Below are 19,512 nucleotides of genomic sequence, written 5' to 3'. Positions count from 1 at the left end.
GATTTATTACAGTTTTAATGAAACATCCTGAGACAGAAGCTGAGAGGGTCGGCCATGATGGGGGGGGCAGCTGGAGAGTGTGTGTGTGTGTGTGTGTGTGTGTGTGTGTGTGTGTTTACAGGTGTGTGTTAGCGGCTCCTGATCCTACACACTCGATGATGAAGGTGTTGTTGCTGCTCAGCTCGTCCTCAGACTTCGTTATTGTGAACTTTGCCTGCAAACAGAAACATGAACGTTAAATATTATAAACACACTCAGACAGTTTGACCTCCGTGTGACCTCCGAGTGTCTCTGACCTGAGTCAGCTGCTCCGCGATGTGAATGGCCGTCTGCGTGTGCAGCGTCACGGCGCCGGTTCGAATCCGGGACGTTCCCTTCGCCAACGCCATGAAGATGATGAGCTGAGGAGGAAGAGGAGGTCAGAGCACGTTTTATAATATTGAACATCCACGGGTCAGAGTAAGGTCACAGTGAGGTCAGAGTAAGGTCACAGTGAGGTCAGAGTAAGGTCACAGTGAGGTCAGAGTAAGGTCACAGTGAGGTCAGAAGGTGCGTCTCACCTGGTCCTGCAGGAACTCGTCCACGCAGCCGTTGTGTCGGATGTTTCTCAGCAACATCTCAGCAGCTTCAATACCAATTTTATCTACATACACACCTGAAACACACACACACACGTTTGTTACCCTGTTACCCCTCTGATTGGCTGTCTGGTCCCACCTGACAGACGTCACATTGCAGCTCAGCTCTGTGATTGGTCCGTTAGACCAGACCGTTTAAGGGTCCCAGCAGCTGCTCACCTTTCTTCCCCAGAGCCGAACCTGCGAACACACAACCTGTGGACGACTCCGCGATGATGCTGAAACACAGAGAGGAGACGGACCAATCAGAGAGCTCTGGCTCAGGAGGTGTTCACTGTACGTGGGACAAACTACAACCACCGTCAGTCAAAGGAAGTTCCCATGTTTACAGCTGTTTTCATGTTGTCAGCTTGACTTTACATCAGTAGTGATGTCAGCAGGTGGGCGGGGCTTACATGATGCCGCTGCCGTTCCCGAAGGCCATCTCTTTCTCCTGCAGCGCCGCGATGTTGATGTACAGATCTTTGATTTCCTTCCTGATGGTCCGAACAGCAGCAGACGACATGTCTTTAGCCAGCTGAAGACACACAGAGGACACAGTCAATACCTGGACCCCATCAATACGCGGAACCGATCAATACGCGGAACCGATCAATACGCAGACCCGATCAATACCTGGACCCCATCAATACGCGGAACCGATCAATACGCGGAACCGATCAATACGCAGACCCGATCAATACCTGGACCCCATCAATACGCGGAACCGATCAATACGCGGAACCGATCAATACGCAGACCCGATCAATACCTGGACCCCATCAATACGCGGACCCGATCAATACGCGGAACCGATCAATACGCAGACCCGATCAATACCTGGACCCCATCAATACGCGGAACCGATCAATACGCGGACCCGATCACTACGCGGACCCGATCACTACGCGGACCCGACCACTACGCGGACCCGACCACTACGTGGACCCGATCAATACCTGGACCTGATCAACCCGTCATTTGAGAAGGATTAAAGAACCCCTGTTATGACATCACTTCCTGTCTGTGTTGCCGTGGTAACTTTACTTTGTAGGGCAGGACTCCGGCGACGAAGGCGCGGCCGTAGATCTTAGTGATGGTTCCTCTCTCCGTCATGACGACCGGCTGCAGCTCTTTGACCGGGTTCACCGTCACCGCCACCTCACCGCCGCCTCGAGGGTAGTACCCCCTGAAACACAGACAAGACCGCCATCATTAGTTTAGTACCCCCTGAAACACAGACCAGACCGCCATCATTAGGGTAGTACCCCCTGAAACACAGACAAGACCGCCATCGTCAGGGTAGTACCCCCTGAAACAAAGACCAGACCGCCATCGTCAAGGTAGTACCCCCTGAAACAAAGACCAGACCGCCATCGTCAGGGTAGTACTCCCTGAAACCAAGACCAGACCACCATCATTAGGGTAGTACCCCCTGAAACCAAGACCAGACCACCATCGTCAGGGTAATACCCCCTGGAACCAAGACCAGACCACCATCATTAGGGTAGTACCCCCTGAAACCAAGACCAGACCACCATCGTCAGGGTAGTACCCCCTGAAACCAAGACCAGACCACCATCATTAGGGTAGTACCCCCTGAAACCAAGACCAGACCACCATCGTCAGGGTAGTACCCCCTGAAACCAAGACCAGACCACCATCATTAGGGTAGTACCCCCTGAAACACAGACAAGGCTGCCATCAGGTCCACTCAATCTGGAGGGGGCGTGGTCTGGGTGAATCTGGAGGGGGCGTGGTCTAGGTAATATAGTTCACTCTTCCTTTGATAAATGTTTCTGTGATTGGTCTGTACACTGGGCCATGTCTGTGATTGGTCTGTAGACTGGTCCATGTCTGTGATTGGTCTGTACACTGGTCCATGTCTGTGATTGGTCTGTACACTGGGCCATGTCTGTGATTGGTCTGTAGACTGGTCCATGTCTGCGATTGGTCTGTAGACTGGTCCATGTCTGTGATTGGTCTGTAGACTGGTCCATGTCTGCGATTGGTCTGTACACTGGTCCATGTCTGCGATTGGTCTGTAGACTGGTCCATGTCTGCGATTGGTCTGTAGACTGGGCCATGTCTGCGATTGGTCTGTACACTGGGCCATGTCTGCGATTGGTCTGTACACTGGGCCATGTCTGCGATTGGTCTGTACACTGGGCCATGTCTGCGATGGGTCTGTAGACTGGGCCATGTCTGCGATGGGTCTGTAGACTGGGCCATGTCTGCGATGGGTCTGTAGACTGGGCCATGTCTGCGATGGGTCTGTAGACTGGGCCATGTCTGCGATGGGTCTGTAGACTGGTCCATGTCTGCGATTGGTCAGTAGACTGGTCCATGTCTGCTATTGGTCAGTAGACTGGTCAGTAGACTGGTCCATGTCTGCGATTGGTCAGTAGACTGGTCCATGTCTGCTATTGGTCAGTAGACTGGTCCATGTCTGCTATTGGTCAGTAGACTGGTCCATGTCTGCTATTGGTCAGTAGACTGGTCCATGTCTGCTATTGGTCAGTAGACTGGTCCATGTCTGCGATTGGTCAGTAGACTGGTCCATGTCTGCTATTGGTCAGTAGACTGGTCCATGTCTGCTATTGGTCAGTAGACTGGTCCATGTCTGCTATTGGTCAGTAGACTGGTCCATGTCTGCGATTGGTCAGTAGACTGGTCCATGTCTGCTATTGGTCAGTAGACTGGTCCATGTCTGCTATTGGTCAGTAGACTAGTTGGCTGTTACTAGTTGATAACCAGCTTCACAGGAATGCTTAGTTTTATCTCTGTTGTTAGAGTTAGTGAAGCCAGATAACCAGGAGATACCCTGGGTATGCCCGAGATACCCTGGGTATGTTTCTATTGAGCAGATAGGAAACAGGACACTGACCTCATGATGACATCACAGTCAAAATGGACTCCAAACTTCTCCACGATCGGTTTAAACACCTGAAGAAGAAAATACACCGTTAGTACACAACATACTCTGTATACATGTATACAGAAAGTACACAGTGAGTGTACAACATGTGATGTACACTGTATACATGTTTACAGTGAGTGTACATTGTCTGTACTGAGTGTAGTACTGAGAGTACCTTGATGGTGTAGTCTATCTGAGGAGCCATCTCTGTGTATACAGAGTGTAGTACTAGGTGTAGTAGTAGTAGTACCTTGATGGTGTAGTCTATCTGAGGAGCCATCTCTGCGTTGGTTCCTCCCTTCAGACGGAGCTCAGAGGACGAAGCAGCGAACAGAGAACAAGGTAGAGACACCTGGAGTAACAGACACACACTCCTGATACACACACCCCCCACACACACACATTAAAAGAAGAAGAACTCAATGAGTCAGTAACACAGGACAACTGGACCCTGTCTCACTGTCAGAGAGACAGAGAGAGAGAGAGACAGACAGACAGAGAGACAGTCTCACCCTGCTGTCTGAGGATCAGCTGTGTAGTTTCCTGACTGGATCTTTCCTGGAGTCAGAGTGATGTCAGTGGAGCCGATGGAGGCTCCCTGTAGATCACCTGAACACAGATCTGAGACCAGCTGGAGGCCACTCAGGTGCTGAGGTCTACACACACACACACACACACACACATTATACAGCAGCCATAAACTGAACATCTGATATGTCTCACCAAACTCTGTTTCCTCAGAACTCCATTCAGAAGTTGTTTTCACCTCCGTCACTCAACAGATGACAGATAAGACTAGGTTTGGGGTGCTGAGAGTCTTCTAGTGAACTCGGCACATATTTGATCCTTCCAGTAAATCAATAAACATCATGAACAGAAGTGATTGACGCTGCTCCCATTTAGTGGAAGAAAGACTGCCACAAAGAATCTGCAAAGATTTCTGTTCTATTTCTAGAATGTGTAAATGTAAACGCTGCTGGATGAAGAGGATGGATGCTGAGTTCTAGAGCAGCTGCAGCAGGTTGTCTGGATGTATTCATCCATGTATCAGGAGGTCTGAACGTCTGTCTACAAAACACAAACTCTGACTTTAGGGGATATTTCAATGCAGTCTTGTTGGCGTCGTCTTTTCTCCACTGAAGCTACAGAAAGGTTCCCAGCAGCAGGAAGGAACCAGGAGACCTTCAGCTACCAGAGAAGCTACAGAAAGGTTCAAACAACCGTTACTACTACCAGCTCTGCTTTTCATTGTTATCTGCTAATACTCAATAACTTACTGAGTAGCTCAGTTACTGAGTGTTACTGAGTGTTACTGAGTGTTACTGAGCTACTCAGTAACTTAGTTACAGAGTAACTCAGTAGCTGAGTTACTAGCCCTGGACTCAACTCCAATCAATAGGCTAACGTTAGCTGCTAGCTGTTAGCTGCTAGCTGTTAGCTGCTAACTGTTAGCTGTTAGCTGTTAGCTGCTAACTGTTAGCTGTTAGCTGTTAGCTGCTAGCTGTTAGCTGTTAGCTGTTAGCTGTTAGCTGCTAGCTGTATCTCACCTGAGTCCAGGTGAGGTTCTTCCGGCTCTGATCTTGGTGATTCTGATGGAGGAGCCGCTGATGCAGCTCAGCGCTGCGGACAGTCTGAGGATCTGCCCGCCCTGAAGACACAGAGAGGAACAGAGACACATCAGAACCGGAACCCGCTCAGAACCGGCAGCTACAGCTAGCCTAGCCTTCTGTTAGCATGTTAGCATGTTGTGATACTCACTCCCTCCATCACGCTGCCGTCTATCTCCACCGCGGAGGAGGACTCCATCTCCATCTGGACCAGCACCAACACCGGGACACTGTTTAACACGGAGAGACTGTTTCTGACTGGACCACACAACCACACAACCAGAACCACAACTAGGACCACAACCAGGACCACAACCAGAACCACAACCAGAACCACAACCAGGACCGGGACTACTACGAGTTCTTCTTCTTCTTCTTCTTCTTCTTCTTTGTCGAGTCACAATAATTACACTTCCGCTGGCTTTCAGAATAAGAGTAGTTGTTGTGTTGGAACGCTCATTAAATGGGAATATAAAGGAATAAAACAAGCAACTAGACATCAAATCTATAAACACATTTAGTAAAAATAAAATAATATATATTTGTGGTAGACAGGAACTGTAAAATGAATGAACTGTAATGTAAACAGGAATGTTTAATAAAGTTAAGTATTAACAGCAAAAAATACTCTTTTATATTTTGAGTTTGTTATACTATTGATAAATGAACGGTTTACACGTCACATGACTTCTTTACATACTGCTGAGTAGTTTAACATATATCATGTTTGATATATTTATATTATTACATGTTATATTATATACAATATTATACTATTATATGTGTTTTTATTTTACATACGGTCGTCACAGTATCTACAGCTGTCGTGTACATGGACCGGAGTAGAAGTATAAAAGTACAGGTACCTTAAAAAGTATACTTAATTATAGTATTTGAAAATGTATATTTAGTTATTTCACACAAACCAACATATGTAATGCACTTTATTTTGAAAACCATTTCCGGTATTACTCCGGTTTCTCCTCAGTGAACTTGATGCTTCCGGTGGTTGAGTTGTGTCGCCTCCTGCAGGCAGCGGGAAGAACAGCAGCAGTAACATGAATAGACGAATACAACGTTTAAAAAGAAGATAAAGTTCCTGAATGGGTTCCAACCTATTAATAAACTATAGATATAGATATAGATAGATGGATAGATAGGGAAGTATGCTTTTAAATAATAAGATAACATGAGATGAGATAAGATAAGATAAACCTTTATTGATCTTCAGAGGGACATTGAGGTGTTGCAGCAGCACAAAGACAGAAATAAGTACAGATAGATAGGGAAGTAACATAATAATAACAATAACAATAATATCATTAATATCAATAACAACAAATACAATGATATTGACAAATGATATTTAATGATAATAATAATAATATGTATAATAATAATAATAAAAATTGGTATGTACAGCTAGAATAAGTAAAAATAGAGAATATCAGGAGCACTTAAAGAGAGCGTTATGAGGTACAGAGACCGTAAAGTTAAATAAATAGATAACTAAATGTATTATTAGAATCATTATATTATTATTACTATTATTATTATTATTATTATTATTATTATTATTATTATCATTATTAGAATTATTATTATTATTAGAATAATAATAATAATTATTAGAATCATTATTATTATTATTATTATTATTATTAGAATCATCATTATTATTATTATTATTATTATTATTATTATTAGAATCATCATTATTATTATTATTATTATTATTATTATTATTATTATTATTATTAGAATCATCATCATTATTATTATTATTATTATTATTATTATTATTATTATTATTATTATATATTGTAATAACGTAAGGCGCTGGAAAGGGTGGTGCGCTCGGCCCAACACATCACCGGGTGTGAGCTGCCCAGCCTGCAGGAGCTTTACACCCAGCGGTGCCTCAGGAAGTCAATGAGGGTCATTAAGGACACGACACACCCCCACAACAGCCTGTTCTCCCTCCTGCCCTCTGGTAGAAGATACAGGACCCCCAGGACTCTCAGCAGCAGACTGAGAACAGTTTTTTTCCCCAGGCCATCAGACTTTTAAATCTATAATTCGTTCGACACATTCTTACACAAAAATATATCCTATACTGTATATACTGTATATATTCTTAATAAATATGTTCTTAATATGCCTTGTATAAAGTATTTCCTTTTATAATTATAATGGAAATGTAATATAATTTATTATTTTAATGGAGCTTCCCAGCAAAAAGTATTTCACACGTTTGTACCTGTACAACCGGCGTGACAATAAACATCTTGAATCTTGAATCTTGAATCTTGAACAGCAGCAGCGCTGTAGTTCCGCCGCTGGCCGCTGGGTGGCAGTGTTACGTCACTGCTGCGTCCAGTCTGCTGCACCCGGAAGAGAACAAGACGCTGAGCGGTGATTGGCTGCTGAGAGGAGCTGAGCGGTGATTGGCTCCTGAGAGGGGCGTGCAGCTGTGACGTCAGAGAGCAGAGTAAAGATGGCGGCGGTGACCAGAGGCTCCTTCAGGATGCTCCAACAGCTGGTGAGAAACTCCACAGCTCTCTCTGCTAACAGCCTCTCTGAGCCTCTCTGAGCCTCTCTGAGCCTCTCTGGGCTCTGCTGCTCTGCTCTCTGTTTGGTTCTGCTGCTAACCTCCAGTGACGTCATCACTCCGTCACCCGGTCAGCCTGTTAGCAGTGATGCTAACTCTGATGCTAATAAAGCAACAGAATGAAATGAAAACAGAGACAGTGTTACCGGCTGACTGCTAACTGGTGTGTTTATCATGCAGCTTCAGTCTGCAGGTAGCATCCTGCAGGTGAACCAGCTGCTGGCTCACACATGCTAACAGGCTAACAGGCTAACAGCTGTTAGGAGGAAGTGTTCAGCTCCTTTATGGAGTATAAAGAACTATATTTATCTATATCTATATCTATATCTATATCTATAGATATAGATATAGATATCTGCCGTAAAAAAGATTTATTTGACTTTAGTAACATTTAAAAAGTATTATCAGCAAAATGTATTTAAAGTATCAAAGTACAAGATAAATGGACTTATACAGCGCTTTTCTAGTCTTCTGACCACTCAAAGCTCTACAGAGTCCTCAACGACGGGTAGAGTCCTCACAGACGGGTAGAGTCCTCAACGACGGGTAGAGTCCTCACAGACGGGTAGAGTCCTCAACGACGGGTAGAGTCCTCAACGACGGGTAGAGTCCACACAGACGGGTAGAGTCCTCACAGACGGGTAGAGTCCTCAACGACGGGTAGAGTCCTCAACGACGGGTAGAGTCCTCACAGACGGGTAGAGTCCTCACAGACGGGTAGAGTCCTCACAGACGGGTAGAGTCCTCAACGACGGGTAGAGTCCTCAACGACGGGTAGAGTCCACACAGACGGGTAGAGTCCTCACAGACGGGTAGAGTCCTCACAGACGGGTAGAGTCCTCAACGACGGGTAGAGTCCTCAACGAGGGGTAGAGTCCACACAGACGGGTAGAGTCCTCAACGACGGGTAGAGTCCTCACAGACGGGTAGAGTCCTCAACGACGGGTAGAGTCCACACAGACGGGTAGAGTCCTCAACGACGGGTAGAGTCCACACAGACGGGTAGAGTCCTCAACGACGGGTAGAGTCCTCACAGACGGGTAGAGTCCTCACAGACGGGTAGAGTCCACACAGACGGGTAGAGTCCTCAACGACGGGTAGAGTCCTCACAGACGGGTAGAGTCCTCACAGACGGGTAGAGTCCTCAACGACGGGTAGAGTCCACACAGACGGGTAGAGTCCTCAACGACGGGTAGAGTCCTCACAGACGGGTAGAGTCCTCACAGACGGGTAGAGTCCTCAACGACGGGTAGAGTCCTCAACGACGCGTAGAGTCATCAACGAGGGGTAGAGTCCACACAGACGGGTAGAGTCCTCAACGACGGGTAGAGTCCTCAACGACGGGTAGAGTCCTCAACGACGGGTAGAGTCCTCACAGACGGGTAGAGTCCTCACAGACGGGTAGAGTCCTCACAGACGGGTAGAGTCCTCAACGACGGGTAGAGTCCTCAACGACGGGTAGAGTCCTCACAGACGGGTAGAGTCCTCACAGACGGGTAGAGTCCTCAACGACGGGTAGAGTCCTCAACGACGGGTAGAGTCCACACAGACGGGTAGAGTCCTCACAGACGGGTAGAGTCCTCAACGACGGGTAGAGTCCACACAGACGGGTAGAGTCCTCAACGACGGGTAGAGTCCACACAGACGGGTAGAGTCCTCAACGACGGGTAGAGTCCTCACAGACGGGTAGAGTCCTCACAGACGGGTAGAGTCCACACAGACGGGTAGAGTCCTCAACGACGGGTAGAGTCCTCACAGACGGGTAGAGTCCTCACAGACGGGTAGAGTCCTCAACGACGGGTAGAGTCCACACAGACGGGTAGAGTCCTCAACGACGGGTAGAGTCCTCACAGACGGGTAGAGTCCTCACAGACGGGTAGAGTCCTCAACGACGGGTAGAGTCCTCAACGACGCGTAGAGTCATCAACGAGGGGTAGAGTCCACACAGACGGGTAGAGTCCTCAACGACGGGTAGACCACAGACCCGTCTTTGAGGACTCTACCTGTCCCGTACTGTCTGTTGTTGAACAGTCCAGGTGATCTTTGTACCTGTCTGGTTCTCTTCCTGTCAGCTGAGTCAGCAGTACCGTCGTCGATGTTTCCGGCTGCAGAACTTCAGATCTGACAGAACTGTGCAGCCGCTCACCTTCAGATGTGACCGAAACCTCCAGATGTTCAGCAGCAGGACGCTGTACACCACCACCGGTAAGTCCAGACCAGCAGGGATCAAAGTCCTGACATTACCAGACTCCAGCAGGGATCAACGTCCTGACATTACCAGAACCCAAAGTCCTGACTCCAGCAGGGACCAAAGTCTACACACAGAACCTCTGTCTGGTTCTTTAGAAGTTTAGTAGATTATTTAGTAGTGTGAACTTATAATCAGTGAATCATTCAGAGTCCGTTCAGATCTGGTCGATCCAGTTTCAGGAATGTGTCTAGTCTTCCAGTCCTCCACACAACAAACTCTTTATTCACTGCTTTCTACTGTTACACATCCTGGAAGTTACCGTGGCGACCTGCCAGACTAAAGTGGGCTGGCTCCTGGTTACTGCCGATGGACTTCTTCCTGGTTCATTACACAGTTCAAGAGATACAGGTTCAATAATCAGGTCTCAGATCACAGGAGTCCTTCAGACCAAATGATGATGTCGTTGTGACGATGTCGTTGATGATGTCGTTGATGACGTCGTGATGTCGTTGTGATGATGACGTTGATGATGTGATGACGTTGTGATGTCGTTGTGATGTCGTTGATGACGTTTTGATGACGTTGTGATGATGTCGTTGATGATGTGATGACGTTGTGATGTCGTTGTGATGTCGTTGATGACGTTGTGATGATGTCGTTGATGATGTGATGACGTTGTGATGATGTCGTTGTGATGTCGTTGATGACGTTGTGATGATGTCGTTGATGACGTGATGATGTCGTTGATGACGTTTTGATGATGTCGTTGATGACGTTGTGATGATGTCGTTGATGATGTCGTTGATGACGTCGTGATGTCGTTGTGATGATGACGTTGATGATGTGATGACGTTGTGATGTCGTTGTGATGTCGTTGATGACGTTTTGATGATGTCGTTGATGACGTTGTGATGATGTCGTTGATGATGTGATGACGTTGTGATGATGACGTTGATGATGTGATGACGTTGTGATGATGACGTTGATGATGTGATGACGTTGTGATGTCGTTGTGATGTCGTTGATGACGTTTTGATGATGTCGTTGATGACGTTGTGATGATGTCGTTGATGATGTGATGACGTTGTGATGATGACGTTGATGATGTGATGACGTTGTGATGTCGTTGTGATGTCGTTGATGACGTTGTGATGATGTCGTTGTGATGTCGTTGTGATGATGTCGTTGTGATGTCGTTGATGACGTTTTGATGATGTCGTTGTGATGATGTCGTTGATGACGTGATGATGTCGTTGTGATGTCGTTGTGATGTCGTTGATGACATTTTGATGATGTCGTTGATGTCGTTGTGATGATGTCGTTGTGATGTTGTTGATGACGTTTTGATGATGTCGTTGATGACGTTGTGATGATGTCGTTGTGATGTTGTGATGACGTCGTTGTGATGTCGTTGTGATGATGTCGTTGATGTGTTCTCTCCTGCAGTGACTCGAGGACCAATCGTCCAGTTCAAACTGTCTGACATCGGAGAGGGAATCATGGAGGTGACGGTGAAGGAATGGTACGTACTGAGACCACATGAGTCCTGAGACTATATGAATTGATTGTCTCTCAGGTACTTTGTGGAACAGAGTCTAGCAGATGGTCTTTGTCTCTTAGTGGATCTGATTGTCTCTCAGGTACGTGAAGGAGGGCGATAAGGTGTCCCAGTTCGACAGTATCTGTGAGGTCCAGAGCGATAAGGCGTCCGTCACCATCACCAGCCGCTACGACGGAGTCATCAAGAGACTCTACTACGACGTGGACGCCACCGCCTTAGTGGGAAAACCACTGGTGGACATCGAGACAGAGTCCAGTTCAGGTGAGACGCGACACCTGACGTTAGTCTGGAACCAGGTCCTCGGTGTCTCCTGTTGTTCTGGTTCAGACTCAAACCTTGTCTTTGATCAGAGGTGATCCAGGAGGAGGACGTGGTGGAGACGCCCGCCATGGCTCGAGAAGAACACACCCACCAGGAGATCAAAGGACACAAGACCCAGGCCACGCCCGCCGTCAGGCGCCTCGCCATGGAGAACAACGTAAGTCTGTCCCCCAGTCTGTCTCCAGTCTGTCTCCAGTCTGTCCCCCAGTCTGTCTCCAGTCTGTCTCCAGTCTGTCCCCCAGTCTGTCCCCCAGTCTGTCCCCCAGTCTGTCTCCAGTCTGTCCCCCAGTCTGTCTCCAGTCTGTCTCCAGTCTGTCCCCCAGTCTGTCTCCAGTCTGTCCCCAGTCTGTCCCCAGTCTGTCTCCAGTCTTTCTCCAGTCTGTCCCCCAGTCTGTCTCCAGTCTGTTCCCAGTCTGTCTCCAGTCTGTTCCCAGTCTGTCTCCAGTCTGTCCCCAGTCTGTCCCCAGTTTAACCTGTGACTGGTTTGACTGGTCTGTCTCAGATTAAGCTCAGTGAGGTGGTGGGGACGGGGAGAGACGGACGGATCCTGAAGGAGGACATCCTGAACTTCCTGGCGAAGCAGACCGGAGCCATCATACCTCCGACCCTGTTCCAGGAGATCCAGACTCCGGCCCCCCCCCCTGCCGCTGCCGGTGCCGCTGCCGCTGCTGCTGCTGCCAGGCCTGTGAGCACTACGGCAGCCATCAAACCTGAACCCACCACCCCCAAACCTGTCTTCACCGGCAAGGACGTCACCGAGCCCCTCAAAGGTCAGAGACCGGTCCACATTTATCATGGTAACAGGATCAGTGGTCTAGTCCAGAGGGTTTAACAGGAGGGTCACCTCTGGTGTCTGAACACACCTGTATCCAGTAGACTCCAGGTCCAGGTCTGTGTTCTGAACACACCTGTACCCAGTAGACTCCAGGTTCAGGTCTGTGTTTGTCCTCCAGGTTTCCACAGAGCGATGGTGAAGACGATGACGGCGGCGCTGAAGATCCCTCACTTCGGGTACTGTGACGAGGTGGACCTGAGCCGCCTGGTGTCTCTGAGAGCTGAACTCAGATCCATGTCTGAAGGTCGAGGGGTCAAACTGAGCTACATGCCTTTCTTCATCAAGGTACCGCCGCTCACGTTGATGCTGATTGGTTGAACGTTGAGTGATGATATTAATGCTGCGCTCTCATTGGTCCAGGCTGCCTCCCTCAGCCTCCTCCACTTCCCAATCCTGAACGCCTCCGTGGACGAAGGCTGCCAGAACATCACCTACAAGGTCAGCACCTCCTATTCTTCAGCACGTCTTATCTATGTCAGGTTAGGGGTCGTTATAGTCGTCTCCATGACAACTGAGCTCCTCCGTCCACTGAGGATGGTTGAAAGCTCTGTAGAAAGTTAGTAAGTGGTCCATTGATTCACAAATAGATTCAGGAATCTGTATCAGGATGTTTAAATTAGAGTAGGGATGCACCGATACCACTTTATTCAGACCTCGTTAACAGCCAGCTGGAGGGTGTGAGCGACACACGGCAGGCTGGGGAGTCCCGCATACGAGGCGGTGCACCGCCACCGGCTCTAGGTCGGCTTGGAAAGGCTCGGGGCGAAGGTGCTTCCCGGGGCCGTGGACAAAGTGTCACCGGGGCGGACCGTCCTCAGTGCGCCCCGACCGCATCGTGTCCCCAGGGCGGGGCTCGGCCCACATAAAAGGCTCCAGGGGTCTGCGGCGATGTCAGCAACCCACCCAACCCGTCTTGAAACACGGACCAAGGAGTCTAACGCATGTGCGAGTCAGAGGGTGCAAACAAAACCCCATGGTGCAATGAAAGTGAGGGCCGGCGCCAGCTGAGGTGGGATCCCGGCCCAGCGGGGTCGGGCGCACCACCGGCCCGTCTCGCCCGCACTGTGGGGGAGGTGGAGCGTGAGGACCCAAAAGACGGTGACGAGAACGTCACGCTGCCGTAAAGTGTTATCGGAGCCGTTTTGCGAGTACGAGTACATGAGCACAGTATCGGACCAGATACCCGATACTGGTATCGGGTATCTGGTATATGCATCTCTAGTATTTAGATAACAAACATCACGATGGGACGTCATCAGAGACAAGATCAGTCTGTCGTCTCCCAGGAGACGCTTTGAGAGACGCTGCTGCAGATGTGTGGACATGTTGTTGTTGTTGTTGTTGTTGACGGGTGTGTCTCTGGTCTGCAGGCGTCCCATAACGTGGGCCTGGCGATGGACACCATGCAGGGTCTGCTGGTTCCCAGCGTGAAGAACGTCCAGCTGCTCAGCATCTTCCAGATCGCTCAGGAGCTGAACCGTCTGCAGGTGCTCGGAGCTGCAGGTCAGCTGGGAACCAACGAGCTTAGCGGGGGAACCTTCACCCTGTCCAACATCGGATCAGTGAGTTCAACAACAGCAACACACCAGAACCTGAACCTGAACCTGAACCTGAACCTGAACCTGAACCTGAACCTGAACCTGCTTCAGATCCGACTGACATGAATCTGTTTCCTGTTTTTGGTTTAATCAGATCGGAGGGACGTACACCAAACCGGTCATTCTTCCTCCTGAAGTTGCCATCGGAGCGCTGGGAAAAATCCAGGTGGGTCCCAAAACAACGTGAGTCCTGTTTCTATCTGAATGTGCAGTTGTCATGGCGACGGGGAGGAGTCGGTCAGCATCGATCGGTTGTTAGTGATCTGCGTCTCCTGGCAGGGCGGCAACATGAATCTGATATAGCAACATAAATAAAGTGGAAGCAAGGACAATGAAAAACCAAAGCAGAGGTCCTGATCCAGAGCCTGGTCCCGAACCAGAGCCTGGTCCTGATCCAGAGCCTGGTCCTGGTCCTGATCCAGAGCCTGGTCCCGATCCAGAGCCTGGTGGTCCACCACTATTAGTTTAAGTAATAGAATAAATTGCAGATCGACAGAACAGAGCAACAAAAATACATCTGAGTGAGTAAACTTTCAGGAGACCCGACCAGGAGCTAGAGCCCCGGACCCCCCATCCTCCTGGACCACCCAGCCCCCAGGGTCTCCGGGGCTCACAGACGCCCCCACCACGTTAAGACGGCAGTTCATTGGAAGGGGTTCGGAAACTAACAACCAGAATCTAAAAGAAACGAGAGAAGACATCTTGTGTTTTTTGTTCTCCATCAGGTTCTTCCTCGGTTCGACGCCGGCGGTCAGGTGGTCCGAGCTCACATCATGAACGTCAGCTGGTCGGCGGATCATCGCGTCATCGACGGAGCCACCATGTGTCGGTTCTCCAACCTGTGGAGGGATTACCTGGAGAACCCAGCCAGCATGGTTCTGGACCTCAAGTAAACAGAGACAGAGAACTTTTTCCCATCAGCCCCGGGGAGGACCTCTATTTCTCCTCCCGCCGCCATTGCTTCGTCTTCCCGGTCGAGGCCTTCGCATTCACTCACTGTTGTTTCCTTGTTGCCTTGGAGCGAGGCGCCGGGAGGAGGAGGGGTCAGCCTGTCAATCATGTTGTTTCCATGACGACCAGACACACACACACTCAAAGGTTAAAGGTTAAAGGTCGTCAGTTTGTTCTTAATGTTTCAGTTAATTAATCACAAATCATGTTTTTATTACTGATGATGACCGGCACCAAGACCGGTTCACATCCAGGAGACCAGGGAACTGGTAAACCAGTGACCTGGTAAACCAGTCAACCAATGAACTGGTGAACTAGTCAACTAGTGAACTGGTGAACCAGTCAACCAATGAACTGGTGAACCAGTCAACCAATGAACTGGTGAACCAGTCAATCAGTGAACTGGTGAACCAGTCAACCAGTGAACTGGTGAACTAGTCAACCAGTGAACTGGTGAACCAGTCAATCAGTGAACTGGTGAACCAGTCGACCAGGGAACTGGTGAACTAGTCAATCAGTGAACTGGTGAACCAGTCAACCAATGAACTGGTGAACCAGTCAATCAGTGAACTGGTGAACCAGTCGACCAGGGAACTGGTGAACTAGTCAATCAGGGAACTGGTGAACTAGTCAACCAATGAACTGGTGAACCAGTCAATCAGTGAACTGGTGAACCAGTCGACCAGGGAACTGGTGAACTAGTCAATCAGGGAACTGGTGAACTAGTCAATCAGTGAACTGGTGAACCAGTCAACCAATGAACTGGTGAACCAGTCGACCAGGGAACTGGTGAACTAGTCGATCAGGGAACTGGTGAACTAGTCAATCAGGGAACTGGTGAACTAGTCAATCAGGGAACTGGTGAACTAGTCAATCAGGGAACTGGTGAACCAGTCAACCAATGAACTGGTGAACCAGTCAATCAGTGAACTGGTGAACCAGTCGACCAGGGAACTGGTGAACCAGTCGACCAGGGAACTGGTGAACTAGTCGACCAGGGAACTGGTGGACTTTTAGTGTCCCTTTTGTTTTCTGTGTGTGTGTCCTGGTTGGTCATCCAACTTCGATCCAGATCCAGGTTTTGTAAGCTTAACATTTGAGTTCTTCTGAACCTGGACGTGGATCAAGAACCAGCAGCTGGTCTGAGATCAGATCCTGTTCCACATTTAACAGTTTGTAGTTATTAAACTGAAACATTGAAAACATTGAAACGCTCCATATGTTCTATGAGGAAACATTCTCTGTAGAACCAGACCCAGTAGAACCAGACCCAGTAGAACCATGATCCAGTAGAACCAGATCCAGTAGAACCATGATCCAGTAGAACCAGATCCAGTAGAACAAGATCCAGTAGAACCGGAATCAGGAATCCGGAATCAGAATCTGATCTAACCGGTTCCTGTCGGACCTTCAATATCTTTTAAATATTATTTAGTAGCTGCAGTCTGATCACCTGGATTCACACCTGGTTCTAACCCGTCTGAGGTGGGCGGAGCCAGCACACCTGGTTTTAACCCGTCTAAGGGGGGCGGAGCCAGCACACCTGGTTCTAACCTGTCTGAGGTGGGCAGAGCCAGCACACCTGATTCTAACCTGTCTGAGGTGGGCGGAGCCAGCACACCTGATTTTAACCCGTCTAAGGGGGGCGGAGCCAGCACACCTGGTTCTAACCTGTCTGAGGTGGGCAGAGCCAGCACACCTGGTTCTAACCTGTCTGAGGTGGGCAGAGCCAGCACACCTGATTCTAACCTGTCTGAGGTGGGCGGAGCCAGCACACCTGATTTTAACCCGTCTAAGGGGGGCGGAGCCAGCACACCTGGTTCTAACCTGTCTGAGGTGGGCAGAGCCAGCACACCTGATTCTAACCTGTCTGAGGTGGGCGGAGCCAGCACACCTGATTTTAACCCGTCTAAGGGGGGCGGAGCCAGCACACCTGGTTCTAACCTGTCTGAGGTGGGCGGAGCCAGCACACCTGGTTTTAACCCGTCTAAGGGGGGCGGAGCCAGCACACCTGGTTCTAACCTGTCTGAGGTGGGCAGAGCCAGCACACCTGATTCTAACCTGTCTGAGGTGGGCGGAGCCAGCACACCTGATTTTAACCCGTCTAAGGGGGGCGGAGCCAGCACACCTGGTTCTAACCTGTCTGAGGTGGGCGGAGCCAGCACACCTGGTTCTAACCTGTCTGAGGTGGGCAGAGCCAGCACACCTGGTTCTAACCTGTCTAAGGGGGGCGGAGCCAGCACACCTGGTGTCTGTCAGGTGGGGGGTCATGTGACCAAATGTGATTGACGGAGCTTGGTTCAGAGATGAATGAAATCATGATTCTGGTTCTGATCCGATTGTTTGTTTGAGGCCTCGTTTACACCAGAAATCAACTCTAGGTTATTATCATTATCTAAATATTCAATAAGAAGACAAGAACACAGTGTCTCCCTCTCTGTACTGGATCAGAACCAGTTCCTCTATCTGATCTCTGTACTGGATCAGAACCAGTTCCTCTATCTGATCTCTGTACTGGATCAGAACCAGTTCCTCTATCTGATCTCTGTACTGGATCAGAACCAGTTCCTCCACCTGGTCTCTTTACTGGATCAGAACCAGTTGCTCCACCTGGTCTCTGTACTGGATCAGAACCAGTCCCTTGTCTGTCCTCTGCACAGTCTCGTTGTGATAAAAACTGACAGATATCAAACTGAAGTGTAAATAATCTGAGTTCTGGTTCCTGCTGGTCTGGTAGAGGTCTACCTGTAGACCTGATCCTGGTGGTCTGACCCGTCTTTTCCTATGCTGAGTTCTGGTTCCTGCTGCTCTGGTAGAGGTCTACCTGTAGACCTGATCCTGGTGGTCTGACCCGTCTTTTCCTATGCTGAGTTCTGGTTCCTGCTGCTCTGGTAGAGGTCTACCTGTAGACCTGATCCTGGTGGTCTGACCCGTCTTTTCCTATGCTGAGTTCTGGTTCCTGCTGCTCTGGTAGAGGTCTACCTGTAGACCTGATCCTGGTGGTCTGACCCGTCTTTTCCTATGCTGAGTTCTGGTTCCTGCTGCTCTGGTAGAGGTCTACCTGTAGACCTGATCCTCGTGGTCTGACCCGTCTGTTCCTATGCTGAGTTCTGGTTCCTGCTGCTCTGGTAGAGGTCTACCTGTAGACCTGATCCTCGTGGTCTGACCCGTCTGTTCCTATGTACTGAACCTGTTCCAGAACCTCTCTCTAATGTTTGTAGATATGGAAGTGATCCCGGATCAGGACCTTCCTCTCTGTCCCGGTGGCTGCTGGGTAACGGGCTCCTGGTGTTGGTCGTCTGTTACTCCTCGTGTGTTTTTGTTTTTAGCGACAGACTCAAAGTGTAATAAACTAACGTAGCTTTTTGTATTCTTGGGAGCGTGTGGATCTGAAATGGTTAAACTTGGTGAATAAAGCTGAAGTGCACAAACTGGACCGGGTCACTCGGGTCGTTTTGTCCTCTGATATCGGACTTTGTTTAAAATGACCGACGTCTTCATCATCGGGGCTGTCAGCGTTCAGCAGCAGCTCTCACACCTATCAGAGGAGTGGGAGGCGCTTCTCCATCAGCGTGCAAGCCTATTGGTCGAAAAACCAGGAAGTGACATCATCATCAGTAGAGAGGAGGAAAAGAGATGAGCGGAAGATAAATATGATATTAATGTGACGACTACGTCAAGGTGGATCGTCTATAAACACATTATCTACAAAATGATTTCACCCTTCAATAGTTCATTATAATAAAATACATGTTTTATATTGTTCCTGGTCGGGATGCACCGGTACCCGATACCGGTACCGGTATCGGGTATCGGGTCCAATACTGTGCTCATGTACTCGTATTCGCAAAAAAGCTCCGATACAACAGCACCGATACCACTTCACGGCAGCGTGACGTTAACCTCTCGTCACCATCTTTCGGGTCCTCACGCTCCACCTCCCCGGCGGTGCTGGGGAGACGGGCCGGTGGTGCGCCCGACCCCGCTGGGCCGGCCCTCACTTTCATTGCGCCACGGGGTTTTGCTTGCACCCTCTGACTCGCGCGTGCGTTAGACTCCTGGGTCCGTGTTTCAAGACGGGTCGGGTGGGTTGCCGACATTGCCACAGTCCCCTGGCACCTTTTACGTGGGCCGAGCCCCGCTCCGGGGGCACGACGCGGTTGGGACGCACTGATGACAGTCCGCCCCGGGAAGCATCTGCACCTCGAGCCTTTCCAAGCCGACCTAGAGCCGGTGGCGGCGCACCGCCTCGTATGCGGGACTCCCCAGCCTGCCGTGTGTCGCTCACACCCTCCAGCTG

General features: G+C 49.3%; 2 protein-coding genes and 1 long non-coding RNA gene across 43 annotated transcripts; 1 reads left to right on the top strand and 2 right to left on the bottom strand.

Annotated features, from left to right (window-relative positions):
* rtca (RNA 3'-terminal phosphate cyclase) lies at nt 1-5,554 on the bottom strand. 3 transcript variants are annotated; one of them, XM_074634463.1, is made up of 12 exons: nt 5,473-5,554; nt 5,296-5,436; nt 5,085-5,185; nt 4,050-4,193; nt 3,713-3,911; nt 3,505-3,563; nt 1,665-1,806; nt 1,034-1,155; nt 798-856; nt 561-655; nt 297-401; nt 1-214 (listed from the first exon to the last, which is right to left on the bottom strand). In XM_074634463.1, the coding sequence occupies exons 2-12, from the start codon at nt 5,347-5,349 to the stop codon at nt 116-118; spliced, it is 1,179 nt and encodes a 392-aa protein (XP_074490564.1). In that variant the 5' UTR covers nt 5,350-5,436; nt 5,473-5,554; the 3' UTR covers nt 1-115. The 3 variants fall into 3 exon arrangements, with proteins under 3 accessions (XP_074490564.1, XP_074490566.1, XP_074490565.1); XM_074634465.1 differs by having other exon boundaries at nt 5,296-5,540; XM_074634464.1 differs by having other exon boundaries at nt 3,788-3,911; nt 5,296-5,521.
* A 2,025-nt stretch (nt 5,555-7,579) lies between these two features.
* dbt (dihydrolipoamide branched chain transacylase E2) lies at nt 7,580-18,646 on the top strand. Of its 39 annotated transcripts, none has more exons than XM_074634442.1 (16): nt 7,580-7,686; nt 9,828-9,960; nt 11,393-11,468; nt 11,587-11,768; nt 11,858-11,985; nt 12,331-12,598; nt 12,782-12,948; nt 13,024-13,101; nt 14,034-14,225; nt 14,356-14,427; nt 14,987-16,697; nt 16,737-16,775; nt 16,854-16,892; nt 17,010-17,165; nt 17,205-17,243; nt 17,322-18,646. In XM_074634442.1, exons 1-11 carry the CDS (start codon nt 7,642-7,644, stop codon nt 15,152-15,154), a joined length of 1,509 nt encoding a protein of 502 aa, XP_074490543.1. In that variant the 5' UTR covers nt 7,580-7,641; the 3' UTR covers nt 15,155-16,697; nt 16,737-16,775; nt 16,854-16,892; nt 17,010-17,165; nt 17,205-17,243; nt 17,322-18,646. The 39 variants fall into 39 exon arrangements, with proteins under 39 accessions (XP_074490543.1, XP_074490541.1, XP_074490542.1 ...); XM_074634440.1 differs by having other exon boundaries at nt 16,854-16,931; XM_074634441.1 differs by having other exon boundaries at nt 16,854-16,970.
* On the bottom strand, nt 12,467-12,864 carry LOC141767304 (uncharacterized). The gene is made up of 2 exons (XR_012593822.1): nt 12,737-12,864; nt 12,467-12,691 (listed from the first exon to the last, which is right to left on the bottom strand). It is a non-coding gene; the product is annotated as an uncharacterized LOC141767304 (long non-coding RNA).
* Nucleotides 18,647-19,512: the final 866 nt, after the last annotated feature.

This window comes from Sebastes fasciatus, chromosome 5, assembly GCF_043250625.1.
Source record: "Sebastes fasciatus isolate fSebFas1 chromosome 5, fSebFas1.pri, whole genome shotgun sequence".
Taxonomy (NCBI): Eukaryota; Metazoa; Chordata; class Actinopteri; order Perciformes; family Sebastidae; genus Sebastes; species Sebastes fasciatus.
This window is presented reverse-complemented; position numbering and strand designations above follow the sequence as displayed.